The 20,974-nt window shown below is 39.8% G+C and overlaps 3 protein-coding genes across 4 annotated transcripts in view; all 3 read right to left on the bottom strand.

Annotated features, from left to right (window-relative positions):
• Window positions 1–4: 4 nt before the first annotated feature.
• On the bottom strand, window positions 5–7,146 carry LOC135340121 (uncharacterized). 2 transcript variants are annotated; one of them, XM_064536448.1, is made up of 13 exons: window positions 6,311–7,146; window positions 6,155–6,256; window positions 5,539–5,936; window positions 5,305–5,374; window positions 5,080–5,172; window positions 4,719–4,910; window positions 4,505–4,601; window positions 4,333–4,375; window positions 4,172–4,247; window positions 3,882–4,045; window positions 631–1,731; window positions 259–524; window positions 5–134 (listed from the first exon to the last, which is right to left on the bottom strand). In XM_064536448.1, exons 1-11 carry the CDS (start codon window positions 6,761–6,763, stop codon window positions 1,620–1,622), a joined length of 1,800 nt encoding a protein of 599 aa, XP_064392518.1. In that variant the 5' UTR covers window positions 6,764–7,146; the 3' UTR covers window positions 5–134; window positions 259–524; window positions 631–1,619. The 2 variants fall into 2 exon arrangements, with proteins under 2 accessions (XP_064392518.1, XP_064392519.1); XM_064536449.1 differs by lacking the exon at window positions 4,719–4,910 and having other exon boundaries at window positions 6,311–7,138.
• Window positions 7,147–8,008: 862 nt separating this feature from the next.
• Window positions 8,009–20,974, bottom strand: part of LOC135340118 (HEAT repeat-containing protein 6-like) — a 36,389-nt gene continuing 23,423 nt past the window's right edge. Inside the window, exons 10-20 of the mRNA XM_064536445.1 lie at window positions 15,917–16,071; window positions 15,536–15,727; window positions 15,258–15,332; window positions 14,693–14,746; window positions 14,219–14,465; window positions 13,437–13,513; window positions 12,374–12,451; window positions 12,221–12,274; window positions 11,845–12,009; window positions 8,453–8,569; window positions 8,009–8,242 (exon numbers count right to left, since the gene is read on the bottom strand). Of these exons, the coding sequence (XP_064392515.1) occupies window positions 8,078–8,242; window positions 8,453–8,569; window positions 11,845–12,009; window positions 12,221–12,274; window positions 12,374–12,451; window positions 13,437–13,513; window positions 14,219–14,465; window positions 14,693–14,746; window positions 15,258–15,332; window positions 15,536–15,727; window positions 15,917–16,071 (1,379 nt within the window). The 3' untranslated portion in view covers window positions 8,009–8,077. The remainder of the gene's footprint in view (window positions 8,243–8,452; window positions 8,570–11,844; window positions 12,010–12,220; window positions 12,275–12,373; window positions 12,452–13,436; window positions 13,514–14,218; window positions 14,466–14,692; window positions 14,747–15,257; window positions 15,333–15,535; window positions 15,728–15,916; window positions 16,072–20,974) is intronic.
• LOC135340116 (uncharacterized) lies at window positions 16,224–20,451 on the bottom strand. The gene has a single exon (XM_064536444.1). The coding sequence runs from the start codon at window positions 20,165–20,167 to the stop codon at window positions 16,346–16,348; it is 3,822 nt and encodes a 1,273-aa protein (XP_064392514.1). The 5' UTR covers window positions 20,168–20,451; the 3' UTR covers window positions 16,224–16,345.

The raw sequence follows: 20,974 nt of genomic DNA, 5'->3' as shown, positions 1-20,974 counted from the left end.
TATAAATGATATTGTCGGCAGTTCCGTATATATATATGTGTGCTGTTGACAGGAGTCTACAATTGCAATTCATTGATGTCAACTGTGACCAAGTCAAACTCCAATTCTTGCCTGAGATAAGGATTGTATTGAACCTGTAATAGAGAAGAAACCAGAATGAAGTTCGATCTGACATTTGTGCATTATTACTTCAAGACCAAGAATACTATAATTATAGGCTAAGGTAAGGTTATATGTATTTGTCTGCAAAGGGCTTACATTGTCCACGTGACTCTGACAGACAAGCTCAATGTTGCTGCTCTGAGCTGTGTTGACCCTCAGGTAGTATCTGTTTCCACTGCTGTCCTTCACAAACAGTTTCACACCCACACTAGAATTAGGGGTTACATGAACCATGGATCCACTGGGGTTTGTGGTCAGGCCTTGGGAACAGCCTCCGGTTGGAACGTAAGATATCTTCTTGTTGCTGTCGCTGAACACTTGCAGTCTACGAAGAGGTCCATCGTCGTAGAGATGAAAGTTATCTGCAAAAGGAAAAACACACATTTGTAAAAACGATAATCTTTATACAGACGAGACATATAATTATAGACTAAGTACATTCAATGTAGATCTATAGCTATAACTTACTTGAATGCTTCATCGAGTAATGAACTGCCACAGAGCTTCCATTATGAGTAAGGTACTGGCTGGTCAGTACATTCCTAACAAGGTTTACCGTGCTGATGCCCGACATTTTAATCAGTGAACTTAAAGTTGTCTTGTTCAGTTGTATATAATTATTTTGAATATTGCTGTCTTCGTATATGATGCACTATAAAGCAGAAACCTCTTTTTATATAGCCTGCATGCATTATCTTGTGGGTAAGTCCATGACATGATAGATATATACTTGCTAATACTTTACAGGTCAGGGATTATTAGAAAGGATGTTCGAAAATCAGAGGTCATTTTACAGTGCAGTGGTCACTTGTAAGGAAATCCTTACACAGGATGCTATATAATAGTTAAAATGAACTCAAGTAAAATGTCAAAGGAAGGATCTATCTTCGTATTTCCTGTGTTGCCATATTTCCTGTGTTGCATGAAACATGGAAATCCTTAAATTGAGTTGTTTTGAACTCTGAACTTTGTATAGAATGCACTCTTATGAAAAGAAGCCATCCATGCATCTTGCATGATTTAATATTTTTCCTTGATGGCCAGTAGCTAGCCTCGTTCCCGGCCAACGCTATAGGTCGAAAAGAGGTCGTATTTTGTATTTTCCTCTTCCTGCCTATTAGAAAAAAATCGGCCACCGAGGTTAGCCAGTATAGTATATATAATTATACATGCTTGCATGCCTGCAGTAATACGTACAATTTGGTTAGTGCATGGTTTTGTGATTATAATTAATATAGTTGCTTCTTTTATCTGACAGCATGCACTATATATAGTTTAGCTATAATATAGTATATACATAGATACAGTTGCTTAGCCACTTGGGAATTGTAGTATACAATTGCGGAGCATGCATTATAAGTCCTTACATAGGTTGTGTTTTCATAATTATTTTCAGTGTACAAGATAATTGATGATGATTTATAATTATTGGCTATGCAGGCCACTATAATTTAAGGTCAGAGTTGTGAGAATAGTGCTCTCAAAGGATCACTAATGGTACAGTTCCTTAGTTTCCAGTCCAGAGCCTCGAAGTCAACTGCTTCAATGACGTCCTTCCTTGCTAGAGGTCTATGTGCAGTGAGTGCATGTGTGTGTGTGTGTGTGTGTGCGGTGATTAATTATACTGGGCAAAATTATGGAAACAATGCTTATGTTTATTTGGTATAATAATTATTGTAAGGAGTTGAGGCAATGTGCTTTCTATATGCAGCTGTATATATGCAGTGGCGTAGGAAGATTTTTTGCAAGGGGGGGGCTGATAGTAGTCTGGCCACGCCCTCCCCAACTGCAAAGACTGAAAGAGGCTGGAATTTGAGACTATAGGCTCACAGATCAATCATTATCTCTGTGGTAGATCTATCGCTTTGTACTTTAGACTTTTGAAACCTAGCCCATCATTGAAATAATCACAGTTTTAGCTAGCTGGCTGCAGCCAGCATCCTGTAGCTAAACTAGCTCAACAGTTCAAGCTAAACATTGCTCTCCAACAAGGGGGGGGCTCCAGCCCCTGGACCCACCCCACTTCCCTACGCCACTGATATGCATGTAGTGCATGCAGTATATTTGTATAGCCATGGTGTTTGTATGTAGATCAAAATTAACTAATGATGGCTCTCTATATACGAATACTTTAAAGAGATAATTATATAGAAAGAGAGGGGACCCATAAACGATTCATCAGTGCTTCTTTTCAGGTTTAGTGGAAAGTGTGCCAGTTTCCTTTGCTATGATTAGCATTATAAGCCCCGTTTACACGACACCTAATCCGGGTCGAATCCGGGTCAGATTTTTCTGAGTAGTGGGCATAGTAAAATGACCACTAATTTCATTTGCGCAAACATTGGACTGATAGGAAGCTACAGGCTTACTCTAGAAACACCCACGAACATGACATGTACAACACCTCAAAATTAGCCCTTTGTGCTTATACTCGCAGCTAAACCGCTTCTGACACAATCTGAACCACCTCCAAAGGTGGGTTGGCTAATCTGGATTAGAACCCGGATAAGGGCCGTTTACACGAATTAACGCAGTTAGGTTTAATCCGAATTCCAACCCGGATTAAAGGCCTCGTGTAAACGGGGCTATAGTGTACAAAAAAGTTTCAACCCTCCCTCCCCCCCCCCTTGAGGCAAATCTCTAGAAAAGTGCCAGGATGTTAATACTTCTGAATCACAACAAAATTGGAGGACTTCTTATTCGGTATGACCGACTGTAACACCAAATCCCACAACTATAACTGCTAAAGGGTATTTACGGTCCTTAAGTAATTGTATCATTGTATCTCTGTGGCCAAATAATTGTTCCCCAAGAGCTGCATACCATAATATTATCCTAGTACCGTATATAAGTGAGTATATTTCAAGGGTATAACTGTTGCGTTTTTCGCTGATTAACCATGCATCGTGAACATAATTATATAGATGCGCCAAAAGGCTGATCCTCCACGAATATTAAATCTGTGAACGGTTTTTCCGCGAAATTTATATCCTCGAAATACACCCTCTATACGATAGATGCATGTGATAACAACGGACCATCACCTTCCTATAAACAAGCTATATAGGGAACTACACTGTCTACAAAACTATACTTTTTTCTTTGTAACCTCTATCGTAGGGGTGTTGTCATTTGAATTCTATCCTCGAAAATAAAATATGCAAATCTTAGCTATCTGCGAAACACTTACTCCTCGGAAATTTGCCGCTTACGGTAGCTAATGGATCATACGTAGCACTCACAAGTCATACAAAAAAGATGTTGTTTTGGATAAGATTCGACTATGACTATAATTATATATAGCTGACCATGCATGCATGAATGTACTGAGTGTCAGTCCAATGACTCCGTAACATTTAATGTGCAAGGTCAGTTGTACAGTGGATAAAGTATACACTGCATTAAACCTTTCTCTACAAAGGAAAGTGCTTATGTCCCCCAAAATGCACACAACATGCATGATAGTGTGATAAATACTGTTTCTGAACCAATCCTCTAATCATGCATTGGCCCCAAATGTATCTACCGTATTACTAGAATGTTTTGCAAGTATAACTGAAAACGTAAGCTGGTTGAGTATGTGGTAATGACGGTCCTTGCCAGAACGCAATAGTTAAATTGCAAAGGGAATACTGCTGATTTGACTCATTCCCAAAGGTTTTTCACAAGCAAAATTTCTAGTAATACAGTATTCAGAGGCTCACTGTTGCATGACTTACAGAAAGAAGAGGTCGAGTGTCCTCTCAGCAAAGCAACAAAGAGCAGCAAAAAGTTTCAGGCTGACCAATTTATCGCTGGTTAGTTGGACGAGGTCAAGAACACTGGTGGCTTGTTCGTCAGTCACACAATTGTGATGTGCTTGAACCAGACCAAGCTTTGTATCCTATAAGAAACAGTTTGACATGGTGTCACAATTGTATGCTACGTTGGCCCCATGCATGCATGCAAAGTTTGAGAGTCATCACAATTAGAGGCTCAAAACAGTTAAAGCTATAGGTAATAGCCATACCTCTATGTTAAGTTTTGATTCCTTCTTTTTGTCTAATTTTGAAAATATCTTTGAGCAGCGGGTCATCCGCCGTTTGCTGTAGGAACAGAATTCCAAACACAATGATGGTTATACTACATATGGAGCTCTGCACGAGTATTATAATTATATGCTGAAGTTACCTGACAATGCAGTGAACGTTTAGGTAATCCACAGGTGACATTACTGCGAAAGTAGACAAAGAATCAGTGATTATAAAAATTATACTCAGCATGTACATGTCTATATGTTACTATAATTATAACACCTACTATAACCATACGTTAATTGATACTCGGCCATACATATATATACCTTCTAGTGTTTTCATGTCCATTGGTAGTTCGAATCTGGTAACATTACCAGACCCAGACGCTGCCCCATCCATCCACGACACAGATGCCAGTGCTTTCTGTAGAGGAGGGGAATATAAACACCCATGCATGTACTAAATTCATCCTTCTACAACATAATTATAGATATAACATAATTATACGGTTTTGCATTAATATACACACAAAGAACCCACCCCAGGCTTATAATCATTGTCGGCATGACAGCGTTTGCCACCAAGGGATGGGACACTCTCCGTAGGCTGCAACTGTTTCAAAACCCTCCTCTCCCTGACGCTATGAATACGATTAAGTGCTTCCACATTCTCAGGGTTAGTATTTGATCTAGTTGAAATTGCAGGCAGCAGTGTTTCTGAACCATCAGTGCTCTGAGCAAAAGACAGTGAGAGAGGGGCTATGAAACAGCTGGCCAGTTGAGCAGGAAAGAAGAGCACCTAATGTACTCTGCTTGCTTTTTATGATACAAAGAAGTGTCGATATAACGACACATCCGATTTTATGCTTCATACTAAGTACAATGCACATGTATTCTCTCACATTCTTGAAATAGTCATCGTCATCAGCCGTAGCTGCTCCATTCTGATCAGCCCACTTTGACCGGCCAGATGAGTCCAATCCATGGCCACCACCCTACATGACAGACACATGGTAATTTGGTTATTTAGTATTGGCACAAGCACAAGCAGAGTCAATGCCAGTACCATGAAAGAATCAAACAGTAAAATTAATGCATAGGAGTACATTTGTAATAGAGTAATTTACTGAGGAGTCCTTATCACTGCCTTGCTTGCTCCTAATTCCAGTCCTACTGGTACTACGCTCCCTCAGTGACCTACATGAATGTGCAAATCAGATTCAGACATTATTGAAGGTTTTACTCATACATGTACGTATTGGCATGCATCAGCCGCATGTATGCATGTGTATGTATGAAATACATGGGCTTATAGAGAGCATAACGATTTGTATAATTATGCTAAAATGAATGTAGCTCACGTTTTGTTTTTGTCCTTGCCACCAAGATCCTTAGAGCCACGTCTGGAATCCAACCCTTCGCCAGAGATGCTTAGTTTGCTTGAATCATCTTGTAAGCCAGACTTGTTCTTGTCCATATCTCCCATTCGACCAACGTCCCGTGATCCTCTTCTACTGCTCAGTGAGCTGTCACCATCTCTCTCTAACAGTGTCTCCAGTCCGCCCACTCCATCACCCTCACCACCCTCACCATTCCCATTCTCTTTGTTCTTACTGTTCCGGTTCAAAGAGCGAGTTCCGTAATCACTCTTCGGACGTTGCCATGATTTTCTCTTGTGCATCTTCACCCCAAAATCCCTTTCTCGTAATGGCTTCCCCTGCCAGAAGTCAAAGTACTCGGGAGTGCTCGTTAATCGAACCTGCAATTGATGTAGTTGTTTGTTTGTGCGATTTTGTCCAATATAAATTTTAGCTAGCCCACACAAACATATAGACAGCTCGAGAAAACATAAAGTTGAATTGTCTAACATAAAAAAAGCTGAAATTTGTTTTGCCAACTATAAGTTGCATTATGATGAAACAAATAATTGAGTCATGCATAATTATATGCCTTTGTCATACAGTTAGTTTCACTTACTGGTTGACTGTCTCTAATTATAGGGGCAACAGCGTCTTCCCCCTCTTCTTCCTCAAGGTCCAGAAGCAAGGTGGAGGAACCACTCATACTGGAAGGACGGTGCTGCAAATAATTATAGTGATGAAGTCAAAGTATCGAAAATACATATAAACTCACAAATCCCATAGCCGTCTTTGGTCTTCTCCTGCTTGGACTAGACCCTCCTCTCATAGCACTGGCCGCACTTGAAGGTCTTCCAACCGCTGCACTGGCCGGACGACCACGCACAATTCTTCGTGCGGCACTGCCAGGCCTTGGTTGTCTGTTCAGTGCACTACCAGGTCGTGCCTGTTGAGTAGGCTTGCTTTTAAGCTGCTCTCTAGCAGCTATAACACTTGCTGGGGAAGATTTCGGTCTCGTCAGGCGTCTTCGTGGAGTTGGAGAGATGCGAGAGTTTACATGCTGTTCACTCCGAGTTGCAATGAGGCTTGCTTCACTGTCAAAGTCAGAGAAAGGTAGTTGTGAAACTTGGGATCCATAGATAGAGTGGAGAAGTGAGTAAGAGCTGGCTCCTGCATCCAACTGTGTGGAGCTAGCACCAACACTGTACCAAGCCAGTTTGGAATCCATAATGGAGCTAGCTATAGCTAAAACAAACAGGTCAATATATACACATCTTAAGCTTCATTCTAGTAAGCTGCTGATATTCTGATTTTAAACTCACAGTTGAACTAATATTCTTTTTCTGTGCAGCTATTCATTACACACGTCTGCCTTATGAATGAGCATTGTGTGATTGGAATGTTGACGTTCTCATGTGTAAGCAATGAATCTATCAACCTCCCAGATACACCTCCATTCCAGCCACCAAAATTCAATTAAAGCTGCCTGTTGTGAATACGTTTAGCATTATCTGTTACGAGCAGTTATGTAACTTTCTAGTGCATGAATATACACTCTGGCATGAGAAGGTCATTTATAGAAGTAACATTTACCAAGGGTCACAGCAAATTTATCATGTACGTAAATGTACACAGGCTCACAATGTAAATCGCAGGATATCGTATGCCGGGTTAATTAAAAGAAACGCAAAGAGTGAGCATGTGCATACATGCATGAATTGAATTAATAGTTAGAAACGCAATCGGGCCTGTAGTGATATTCGCAATCGATTAACCTTGCATTCAAATAGGGACTACACATAGTATAGACTCTCACTAATATCCAGCCACCCCTGGGACGGTGCAGCTTGGACGGAAAAGCGGGTTGGCAGCATTTCAGATTTAGCCACGGCTTAAAAACGACCCTACCTCAAATATAATGACTAATTTTTCGGTTCTGTCTCGAGGATAATGAATCAATATGGTCTCTATTTCCATTTGATCTGCCAAACCACACCCAAAATGTCATATCCGGCCATATATATACTAATCGTATAAAATGACATTAAAAAACTCGTTTGGGGAAGCCAGTACTGGCCAGTATACGGAATAGCTGAGTGGCTGCATTTCAGGATGAGTTTTGTGCAGTAAACATCTATTAGCTAGCAATCCGTGCCAAACCAAATGGCCGTATATCGCGGTGGCCGTACTGTATGACTATAATTATATAGATACCGTATCATTGGAAAATTTGGCGGGTATATAATAATTATTTGGTGAATGAGTCATTTGAACTGACTTGGGCGTTTTTAATTCGGCATCTCAGGTGTGGCTACAACAGCAATGATGTTGTGTCCACAGGAAAACTTTAATTTGAACTTGGCGATCTTCGGTAAAATTCGCTAAATCGCCAAATTTTCCAGTTATATACGGTGCTTGCGTCTATAGTTGGTTTTTGTAGCTTATATATAGATGTCATGATTACCAACGCATGCTCTTAGAATACCTTTTATTGACTGAGGCTATTATAGAAAAGTAACAAGTGCGTGGTAGTAAGAGTGGTCTATAGAACTGATAGTTCAGCTTTGCTAAGAAGCTTCAACAGAGTCTCTAAGGATGTGTTAGCAAAATCATTCGATTGGCTCAGCTGAGATAGGTTGGCAACAGCTCTCCTCAGGACCTCCCTCGGCTTGCTCCCACCCTCATCCGAGTCACCATCACTGTCAGCCTGAAAAAAAAAAGAATTATGTTATTTCCATATGCTCCTGATAGACTTTGTAAGCTTCTGTTAATCATTGTGTACGTAGATCGTGCCTGCATGCCCATGACAGAAAACTTAATTGTATATGCATAATTATATATACCGACGAATGAAGAAAAGATAATTACAAACTTACAAAATTCTTAAACGGGCTCAATCGATTAGCACCTGGCTTACCATCTTGATTGTCTGTATGAGTTTGTCTTCAAGTGAAGGTGTGAGAGGTTTCTCCTTCACCAGCATGGCTTGATCAGGAGTGAGCACACACAACATCAGCATTAGTGTGGTCAAAAGCTGCATGAGGGATGAGACTTTGAGTTAAAACGATATCACACTAAGCTAGTATGTCATGTGATAGAAGCCTCTTGATTGCATACAATCCACTATACACTAGAGGTAATCATTCACACAAACCATTGCACGTGCAGCCAGTTGTTATTGACAAGTTAATGGTTGGTGTTTTAGTTATTTTAGCATAACGTTGATGCTCTGCATGTATACTGTATATTACTGCAAGCTCTCTCACTTGAAATCTTTCGGATTATACCTACACTGAGTATAGTGCTGGTAAATAACAGCCAAGAAACAAGACATGGCTACGATAAAATATAATGAAAGTAGTCGTGTAGAGGTTTCGACAACAATTGAAGCCCTCGATTTAATATGTGATAGCATATTGCAAAGAAGCAAAAGTGCGTCATTTATACGACTAGAAAAGAAAAATCTAGAACTCCTTGAGCAGCTCAATATGCTAGAGATGCATGTTGAATCCTTAACAGTAGACCTGATAGAGGCTGAGAAGAATTTATCGAGAGAGCTAGCTCATAAACAACAAAAGTTCAAAACTTTGAAACAGCAAATGGAAAAGCTGGCACTTGATTTGGTTTCTGACGTACAGAAACTGAATGGTAGCCAAGTATCAGGAGATGAAGCAGCAGCACAAGCTGAAGCTCACATATACAACCACTATGATGCTTCGGCATATACATATTCAGCATTAGAGTACATGGATGATACTACTACACAATCACGAGGTGAGTTTACATGCACTATTATAAACAGCCACGCTATTACTTTAAGCATGCAACTATATATGTTTATAGAGTGTACGCCAGAGAAGGGCAGGCTGTGCGATAAAGCTCACACAGAGGTAATAACTTAAGCATCATTTAGATATGAGCATATGAGCATACATATACTAGCCCTTAATGATTTTTCAGATAAAATGCCTGCACTTTACCCTGAAAATTACATACCGTATAGCGGGTAATTTTCGTGGGGTAAAATATTCGGTATTTTCGTGGGCAGGCAGACCTCCACGAAATTTTAACGTAGGCGTGGCTTATCGGAACGTAGGAATGCCGTGCAGCCACGAGACTAAACGAAATTTTTACTCACGAATACCACCGTTTCTCGAGTTGAACGAATTTTTTACCCCACGAAACTTACCCGCTATACGGTACACAGTATTGGAAGGTCAATACAAGTCAACATTAAAATAATTATTACATGCATGCACGTCATGCACGTTTGATTACAGATTCCAAGTGAAGATCGTTATCAACTAGAGCTTCTTGATCAGTGGCTTAAAAGTGGATTGAGTAGTAAAAATTGTTCACCAAAGAATAATCGTAGGTTACCACGCCTCCAATAAATGTTCATAGATTTCATGATCATCCTTTAATTCTTCGATTATTTTAGAACACCGTAAGTAGCTACATGTGAGTATATACTGGAGCTGCCTCACGGTGAACAAATGTAGTTTGTTGTAAAAACTTGTGGATTGTAATCCTTTATTTATCATTATAGCAGTTAAACATTATTACATAATTATATCATTATTACATATAATTATAACTAGAGGACTAAAGTGCAAACCCTCGGCTGGTGACGTGACATGATTATAGAAACCAGAAGAGTCAGTGCATGACAGTAATGTAGTGATGAATATCATATATGGCTTATTAAACTGTCTAGCACAGCAACTCAGGAGCTAAACCAGACTGGAGGCATGCTGAAACATTTGAGAACAGTGTTTTATATGCACTGTGGACTAGGATCACAGCAAAGAAGCCAGGAGTCTCATGCAGAGAAGTATGGCTCCTGGAGTAGGATCCCAGAATCAGCTAACAGAGATAAACCATGCAGACACAATTCTAGCTTTCTATTCTATCGACCCATTTCCACAAACAATCAGTAATTATTGGCTTATGTTTCGAATAATAGCCGCATCTAGCTGGGCTAATTATAATTATTGGTTATGTTTCAAATAATAGCCGCGTTTAGTAGTACGAAAAAAGCTTCTTAGGTTTAGCTCGCCTTTTCTGCGAAACAAAAATTTCTTTGCAAAATCTGCCAAATTTTAAGCCTTAGTTTTAATGCTACAAGTTTCCCCACGTACAAATTGTAATGGTTAAATCACCAAGTAAGCCAAACCATATCAAAACATTTTGTCAAATGAATGTAAAAAATATGTAAAAGTTGTCATCAAACATTTAATCTAAGTATACAAATGCAGTAAAAAGTGAGACAAAAACACACAATTTGTACTTCAAACACTAAAAAAGAAGGAATTTTACCTAGAAATAATTTTAGTTTGCTCTCTATTGTATAATCTAGCTATTACTCTTTCCAATGATACCTCACATGCAGTTTCTACATGAGCTGCATACAGTGTTTTTCAGGTTTGAAATATAACAGTGATGACAGTTTTACCATTGAATTGCAGTGACTGGAAAGGGACTGTCCCATACTTTACATCATAAATTTTTGTGGGAAGGGTATTTACCTTTAGTTCGGTGCTAGGCAGCACAAGTAATTCCTAAGGATTCATATGAATGTGGGTTGCCTAGTTTCCTGTTAGTGTTAAGCAGCGTTAATTTTGCATAAGTGCATGTAAGTAGAGCTAGCAAAAGTTTATTGTGCCAGCTAGACTACTGTATACCTACTGAGGATGACAGATCAGCCCAAGTAACAGCCAAGGTATACTACTGTAACATAGAGCTGATGTCAAGTTTCCAAGACAAGCAAGGCAAAGCAAAGACAGTACCCAGGAACTGAAGAAAGCCCCTGAAAAACTCTCTCCTGGTGGGATTTACCGATACTGACGATCCATCAGAGATAGTTAACATACACATATTGGATATGATGATGAGTAGAGTAATTATGAATGGAGAGAATAGCTGGTAGACTTGATGGACTGGATGAAAGTCCGAACAGTGACACTGATAACTGATTACAGACTTAGTTTATTATCTTTTTCATTGTATTTTGAGTTAGGAACCAAGATTAAAGTATAATCTGGTCTGCAGAAGAAAGGTACAGATGCTAACTTGAATCTATGCTACCTTGTTTGCTAATTACACTACAGTACTTTTATTATTTATTATGAAGAGGAAATGACAAATATGACAAGTTATGACACGAAAACGTCAAAATTATTGAGTGGGCGGTAACAATTTTAATTTGACATCTCACATTGCAATGTTTTGATATGCTGAGCGACAGACACACAGACAGACTACTGTAACCGAGGCCGCCTATGCGCCTCGGGTTAATTATATACATACCTGCGTTTTGAATGTGCTGGCATGCTTGTACTCCGAGAAATCCACCTGTTGGTCACTGGTATCCATAGCAATGAGCACAGCGTCCCACACTCCCACAAACATGGCTGCCTCTGAGGACAAGTACTGCACTCCAGCACTGAGGGCCAGGGCAGCATTGATTCGCACCTGACAGTAACAAATACACAAATAAAGGATCCTGAAGTACTCAAGTACACACTATAGTACATACAATCACATGCTGCATGGTAGAAAATTAATGTATAGTATAATAGAAATTGCATGGCTAAAGATTATATTATTGTCTTCATGTATGCTATTCTATGCTACTAGCATACATTATGCATGTGCAAACATGCATGTACCGGTACATGTATACCTTAAAGTTTTTTGACGCTTGAACTGCAGTACACAACTGAGTCATCATTTCCGCCTGCATGATATGACATGCATGATCACAAATATCACACAATATTGACATCTTCTACGTTACAGTAACAGTTTAGTTTCACATTTAAGCTATTCTTCTCACCACGCTGGATGGGCAGTGTTGCCCAAACACAATGTTGGAGAGGGCACTGTAGCAAGCATAGCAGGTATTCCATCGGGCCTGCGCAAAACAGACATTCAATATACATGCATGCATGACTGTATTAATATTGTAATAACTTATACATGTAGGTTAATTGTTGACTTCTGTGTGTTTTCTGTTTCTGTTTTGGTTTAGTTGATTTCGTGTTAGGGTTTATCAGTAGTGAAATGTATAGGTATTTTTCTGTATATTGTTTTGTACAATATAGGAACAATAATTATAGCCCCTTGTTTCAAGAGTGAAAAGAGAGCTGTAGCTCTGCTGATGTACCCATTAATTTTTGACTGGCATCAATCCTTTTTAACAACAATCATGGTCGATCATTACACACTCTTTGAGTTTCCCTGTGATTCTGGATTCTGCCTGCATGCACAGTGATAAAATGTTCATCATGATATAATGTGTGCATAAAAGCATTGAGTAGCTTTATGTTATTTAGCTTTGACACCTCTACCGAGGCGGCATCAGCACCCGTGGTACTTTCATTGTTGTTATTATTCTGCTGCTTAAACACCTTTACTGTACTATGATATGTAAGCTTCAAGCTTTATAGTCAAACTGAGTGATTATCACTCAAACCGGTGACTTCTCTATATAGCTGTCCAAATAGAACTGTATACCGTATAGCGGGTATATTTCGAGGGTATAAATTTTCGCGGATGTGCCTTTAGAAAGGTTTTCGCGGATTTAATTTTCGTGGAATAGCGCCTTTTTTGCAGCATGCATGCATGGAATATCAAATTCGCAGTTATAAATGTTCGCGGTTCATGCCTAATCCGCGAAAACCACGAACATTTATACCCTTGAAATATACCCTCTATACGGTATCTATTTCAAATATGCCCACGACGCGTTTACTGTATATAATACGCTATCACTATCAAGGTTACTGGTAGCACCATTTTAAGCCTGCAATCATGAACAAATACACTGGATAATTGAGTTTTAATGATGATCATGTATGCGTACGAATTCTACTAAAAAAATCATATAATAGCCCTACCTTGACAGAGCCAGTCTCAATACAGCTGGCAACAAGAGAAGAGAGGCTCTCCACCAGCGGACCAACTACGGCCATGTCTGTGGATAGATAAAGGAGCTAGGTAAGGAAGACTTAATTAATAATCCAACACACGTAGGCAGTATATTAGTTTTATGATGGTGTATAAGACTATACTGTGGCAATTGTGGCTATATTAACACTAACTACCGTCAAGAGTATATGATAGAGAAGAGAGTATCGAACGTAGGCATACTGTGGAGAGTAACGTGACTTCCTGTATCTGTCATGGGCTTGGAATTTGCACACTGACCAATCTAAGTGTGGGTGATGTAATCTACTTTCTTGATAGATTAATCACCCACACTTGGATTGGTCAGTGTGCAAATTCCAAGCTTGTGACAGATACAGGAAGTCACATTACTCTCTGCATACATCTGATACACAGTATGCCTACGTTCGATACTCTCTCTATCATATACTCTTGCTATCATATAGCGGGAAATTTTCGCGGGCGCAAATAGAGCCCTTAAAAGAAAATGCTAGTGGGTTCTAATATTTGCGTTTCAATGCCAGGAAACCACACCCACCAAGAGCTTTGCATGTGGAAGTAGGAGTTTATCCCAGATTTAATTTTCGCATTAACTGCCGTGCCATCAAAAAGCGGGACGTCACAAAAATGTCCCGCTATACGGTAGTACAACAAATGAGGGCCACGCCCCTTGGTTATTTGAAACGTATGTACATGTACAGTGTATAGTATTCTAGACCCTCATATATAATACCTTTTTCAGTGAGCTCCTTCAGCAAGTTTCCAGCTGCCCTCACTCCGTTACACCTCACTTTGTCAGCATCTTTCAACGCTCTGATAGTAGCTGAGTAGAGAGAGTGCTTTAATGCAGGGTGAGGGGAGGAAGGAAGGGGGTCCGTAAAGTTAGCCAAAGCCCAGGAGGCCTGAACACGCACAGCGAGGGCAGGGAGACCCAGACAATGGAGGATGGCTGACTGACTATCAATTAGGAAGCTCTCATCCTGGGAGGGAGGGAGTGATTCTTGTATAGCACACTGCATGCCATTTTCTTACGTACAACAGTGGAAACAAATATTGATACAGAAAAATAATAAAACAATCTGCACGTATTTTCACAAGGCTTAATTTTAACAGACAGTATGGCAGAGGGTATTCTATAGATAGACATTATTTTGTCTGTACATAATCATGTAATAACAGCATTCCGTGAGTGTATATATAAATCCACCTCTCTCAAAGAATCATACGTCACAAACACGCCAAGAACACGAACTGCGTTGGCCTGCAATGAAACGAACCATGAGTTAGCAACTAACACCTTCTATATTTAGAGTATAATGTGCTCTGGATCACCCTTGACTAGTTTAACAACATACCGTATAGTGAAATTTCGAGGGGCTTAATTTTCGCGGATTTAATTCGTGGGTTAGCAATCCTACACGAAAATTAAGTTCACAAAATTGTTCTTTAATTAGAAATATCTGCTATAACATGCAAAGATTTAAAGGCGTGGATTCCGGTAAGCAGTCATTCCGCGAACATTGTGCAACGAAATGCTTTTAGAGGCCAATCCACGAAATATAAGTGCCTCGAAAATTTCGCGCTATACGGTATGCAGGTCAACATAATTATATGCTGCAACAGAACACAAGGATAACCATGCATTTTGTGCACCTCAGAGATAACTAGAAAACACTGGACATACGTACATGTATATACTTCAGCTATGAACAGTAAAAAGTAACACATGAAGAATAATATTATACACATGCACAGAATCAAAATCAACAGACCACTATACTGTTGGTGGATGCCTCATCTCTGCACAGACCCAGGGGGAGGGTGAGAGCAAGGGCTCGGGAAGGAACCTGAAACAAAGCCATCATAGCACATCATATTATTATAGTCGTAGAATAACTGAAACATAAAGTATAAGTATTGTCAATGACTCACTCCATGCATACTCTATGGCTAATTGTTATACACGTATATACATAATACAAGGGGTCATACCGAACCTAGAAATCAAATCTAAATTTGTGGACATATCGTAATTATACATATAAGTCACCTTCACGCTTCTCATGATGTGAGGTCCAATGGTGGAGAGGACACTGCAGCTCTGAGAGCAGAGTGAGGGGTGGTCCGTGGGGGTATGGAGGAGGTGAGTCAGCGGATTAGACAATAAACTTTCCCACATTTTTACGGCTTCTGGAGGGGGCGGGTTCAGCGTGGAGAGAGTACGACCTAGCTCCTCAAACACCTGTACAAGGCACAATACACTGTGTAAGATACAATCACTCGTTAGAACTAATGTGTATAGAAAACAGAAAGACTGTGATATTAATCAACGTCTCATTTGATTCGTGAGCTACGCCAATAGTACTCATGGAGCTATATATATAGATTTAGCGGCCTCGATTAATTTACTCCACCCTAAAAAAAGTAATACCTTGAGAAGGTGTTGCTGCAGCCCCTCTCTGGCCCTGCTGAGTAGTGAAACACACACCTCCCCCATCTTGACCCATGAGCTTCCCAACGTAGGGAAGTAGAATCGTGGCAACGCCGTCAACACCTGAAGTGCCTCTGTCTGAAGCACTAGCGGGTCTGTGCGTACAAGAGAATCCATGGTAAGGCATATAGTACGAATATACCAACTGCAAACAAATGTTTTGAAGTGAGATTGCACAGTTCATAAATGAGCCAGTTTCAATTTCATAGTGCATGCCTCCCCCACAAAACCTCATCCCATGACAAAGTAAAATCACAACAATACACTCAAACTTTTGTGACAGTATACAAAACATAACAAATCTATGCTAATGAGTATCATGGTTCAGTAAATTTGTCTATACAATTATATCTGAGTCAAACTTATTAGTTATAACGAATTCTCATGGTCCAAAAGCTCCTCTCGAAGGGGAAACTGCACATGACTTTTACTGGGAGACAGACGAGCTCTCACAGATCGACCATGCGGGTTCTTCTTGCCGGCACAACTCTTCAAACAGACAATGCAATGGTAGATAGTAATGCATACGAACTGAACAAACACGATACCAACAGACACGTACACAACCAAATCTACGTCTCCTCCCACCACATTTTGATACAGCACTCCAGCTGCTAACACATTTAAGTTGACTAAAAACGAGTTCTCAAGAAAAGACAAGTATTTATTCTTATACACAGAGCCAGAGAGGGTCACATACGTTAAAAGGGTAGTTGTTGTTACGATCAAGGCAAGGAGGTTGGAGTATGTTGGTGCAACTGTGAATAACAGAAGCAAAACAACACGAACTACTAACAGCAATCCAACCCAGTACTGATGTTCAGTGTGTAAAGGACCAAAGTAAGCGTCATAAAATGGCTTCCATTTAACAATCCAACGAAAGAGCCAATAGTGAGTCTTGCCTTTGAAGAATGGAACTAGAAACAGAGTGCACATGTAAGGCAGCCACAGGAACAGTAAAGCCAGGACAGCTACTACGAAAAGAAATGCATGCTTGAGGCCAAGGTATGGAATGTTACCATCATAGAGCCACACCTGTGACACAGTAGTATCTGCAGACCGAAGGACAGCAAATCCTAATACGGTTATGATAGCGCGTAGTAGCTTAGCATACGACATGAGAAACAGAGTTGCTAGGACAGGGACAGAGTTGTTCCCAAACAGGTTGGTTGCCATTGTTGAATAACGACAGGAGATAATTATCAGACCCGCAATACACCACACATACACAGGGAACAAGAATTGTAACCAGGCTTTCTGATAACCTGATAAACCATCTGCAAAACAAGTCTCAATTCCAAAGTCCAGATTCAGCCAAGCAATAAAAACACTCATTACCGAGTGAGCTGTAGTCTGTTTTGAAAACAAAATGCTTTTTTCTGCCCACACAATGTTGGCATAGAAGATAAGACCATTGATAGTTCCCTTAGAAACAGTGAAGTCTAAGGCCTTGATGAAAATCACAAGCACAAAGCCAGCAGCTATGAAGAATATGAGGAGCACTAAGTGACCAGTGTTGGAACAGTCGAGACATCGATTGGTGCCGAGAGCCAGGCTCAGATTTTCACTACAAGCTCCACACAGAGTGGCTGAGTGGCCCAGAGCACACTGTGCGTCTGGGTATCTCAAGTCTACGGAAGTGTTCTCACTCAGACAGTAATCGTAGGGGCAGGACTTGTATACTATAGGCACACTGATGTTTCCGTTGAAGGTAGCATTCACCCAAGTCGATCCTCTGCGATACACAAAGCCAGTGTGATTAACAATAATGCAATGTTTGATATTGTTTTGTACTAGCTCCTTTTGGCACTGACAAGATGGAGGGTCACCAATCAGCTCAAATCCAAGAGGACAGTTTGCAAGAGTCACATTGAAGTACACAGGAGTGGTGAGCAGTTGCACTTGGATTTCTTCAGTATGTAAATACACAAAGACAGAATCTTTATTTAATTGATGTTCAACTTTTAAACGATCTTCCAGTTTGCTACGTCTAGTAGCAGCTAATGGTTTACTACCACTAGCTGTGAAAACAATTGTTTCTGTTGGTCGTGATGAGTGAACGGAGTACTGTATACTGGTGCAATGTCTGAAAAATGCCAATCGAGTTTGTTGTCCCTCCCCCAGAGATCCCGATGTACTACCAAGGAGACCAGCTTTTGTAGTGGCCGTAACAGTGCCAAAATCATTACCCACGACTACCAAAGACACAGTAAACATCTCTCCGGGATACAGAATTTTAATGTTATAGATGAAGTCGAGACTAGAACATTGTGGCTCCCCAAAGTCATCACATACACACACTCTCTTAGGGTCTGAGGCAACAGAGGAGAGACTAGTGTTTTTGGAATTACGTATCTTGAATAACTGCTGCAAGTTAAAATGAGTTAGAATGAGTTGAGTATGTTTTTGAGCAATACAATGTTTGTGCACGGAGGTTCCAAATATATCCTCCCCACCATTCAAGGCTGAATTATTGAGAAACCTTAAGGAGAGCTTTTCCCATTCACTTCCGATTGAAATTTGAAAGAAACATACCGTAACAGTAGATATAAATTTATAATTATTTCTTTTGGCAATTCTGTCGTGGTCAAAACAAGGCGCTACATATATAGCACCTCCTACATTGAGTGCTTTGTTTGATGCAAAAGTTGCCACCAATCCCTTCTCAAAGATGACTGTCGAACAGATTAAAGACAATCCACCACCATTTGTGGCAATATTAGACCTGAAAGACGTGAATCCTGACAAATATAGCTGGCCTGAAACAATCTCAACGGGTGTTCCTGTATTCCATTCGAACAAGGAATTATGTATTATCACATTGTCACAATTAATAACCAATACAATAGCTGGATCTGAAGTAAGATCAACATTTTCATAAAAAAAAACTTCGTTTAATGTTAATGATGACTGAGGATTAGATAAAAAGTATACACAAGCACCCCTGTTCCCAAAGTTATACAAGAAAGAGCATTTCACCAATTCTACGGATGATTCCGAGGCAGCTGCTTGAATAGTGACAGCATTTTGGTCGAAAGAACCACTGATTGTAACATTGAAAAGATATACATAAAGAAAACGTCCACTGGAAAATATAGAAAGTGCTTGACAATAAACAAAACGTGTATCATGTAGTTTTAACGATGTACTAGTATACTTGATAGCTTGTATACTTACACCAATCGAAGAATGTTCAAAAACAGAATCTCGAACATCAAGCAATAATCGACTGAATTTCATCTGTTTAATTTCAATACCGTACATTTTTATGATAGGACGATGAAAGCACTTAGAGACATTCATAAACAAGGAACTCTCTTCAGAAACCTCAGCAAAAAGACTGCTAATATTGGACTCCATTATATTGAGCTGAACTCGAGAATACATGACAATGTACACAACTAGACGTTCTAAACGTATACCTCCATCTACTTGCATGTAATTAGTGTCTGAAATAACAGTGTCAGAAATATCGACAATAGAAAGCAGAATATCTGAACCAGCTCGCACTCTTAAAGAAGTTTGTCCCGAAATTCTACAACCAACAATTCGTATCATCTTTTCTTTTGAGACAATATTGACTCTTAAAGTAGTTTCCACAAAAAGCACGTTACCATAAAAATACGAGTCCAATAGAAGCAAGAGGCAGTTTTTCAACTCAAACCTGAGTGCTGAATTCTCCACACTTGAGTTTCTGATAACAAACACTGAATTCAATCTTCTTGGCCCCCCATTTAGAATAGCAGATATACCTACATTGGAAATGTTGACATTGTCAAATTTAACCGCCTTTCTAGTTTTAGAAATAAAGAAGCTTGGTTTATTTTGATGTTCGGATGCGAAAAGCTGAAAATTACTGATAGAAAAACTGGATACATTGTAGACCGTTACGTTTCCGTATGTTATGTCAATTTCAGAATCAAATGAAGATATTTCGAGCTGATCAATATCGGAGACAACTAACCCAACGGTGAGTTTGTGTATACCACCTTCAAGCACCAGACTGTAGTTAGCATACTCAAGAAATAGCAAAGAGGAGTTAATGGCAAGTTCGTTTAGAGTGTGACAAGAACGGTAGCCATTACAGACAACAGCTGATGTATTAATCTTGTTAGTGACAAAGTACGTGATCGACTCAGCACGTACAACTTCAGGAAAGCAAACAGAGCAGAGTAAGATCAGAGCTAGCATCTTTAACAGTTAACTACAATACCAAACTAGATACAGATAGACCTAATTTGAGGTAGGTCAACTGAAGTTCTGCATGTATACTGTAAAACTAGTAAACTAGTAGGACCTATATATACAATTATAGCATGATTTTGGATCTCTGTGGTGATAAGCAAGCTCCCAAAGTTTCAGTAGATACTCATGAGACAACGAGCACTTATTTGGGAACAGCTCCTCCAACAATGAAAGCATATAGAGTCAATAACATTACGATAACCTTATAATATTATACGCATGCTTCAAATTAGCTCAGTTGGTAGACAATTTTAGAACATGCAAAATGTATCCCCAATCCCCCTCCACTCCCCAATCATGCAGATCACCACCCCATGCACAGATTATACCTCATTCATTAGCCCTGAATACCTGTATGGCCTAGCTGCATGTCATTAAAAGGTGTGAAGCTGTTACAAGGCAGATTTTGCATAAAATACATGGTTTTGGATCTCTATGGTGATAAGCGAGCTCCCAAAGTTGATAGCTACAGTATAGATACTAACAACGAGCACTTATTTAGGAACGGCTCCTCAAACAATTAATGAAAGCAATAACATTATTTAGACACAGTTAATAGATCTACATATAGGAACTACATGCATGGGCAAAGTGCCTCAGATCGAGGAGGTATAACCTATAGTATCCCGTTGTCAACCATTGTTGTATTGTAGTCAAGCCTCAAGGCAAGGTTTGCGCATGCACACTAGACACTGTTTTGTCAGTGTCCATGTGATTAGAAGCCCTTAGATACTTGTCTGTAGTACCCTCGCT

The sequence above is a fragment of the Halichondria panicea genome, chromosome 8 (assembly GCF_963675165.1).
Source record: "Halichondria panicea chromosome 8, odHalPani1.1, whole genome shotgun sequence".
Classification (NCBI taxonomy): Eukaryota; Metazoa; Porifera; class Demospongiae; order Suberitida; family Halichondriidae; genus Halichondria; species Halichondria panicea.
This window is presented reverse-complemented; position numbering and strand designations above follow the sequence as displayed.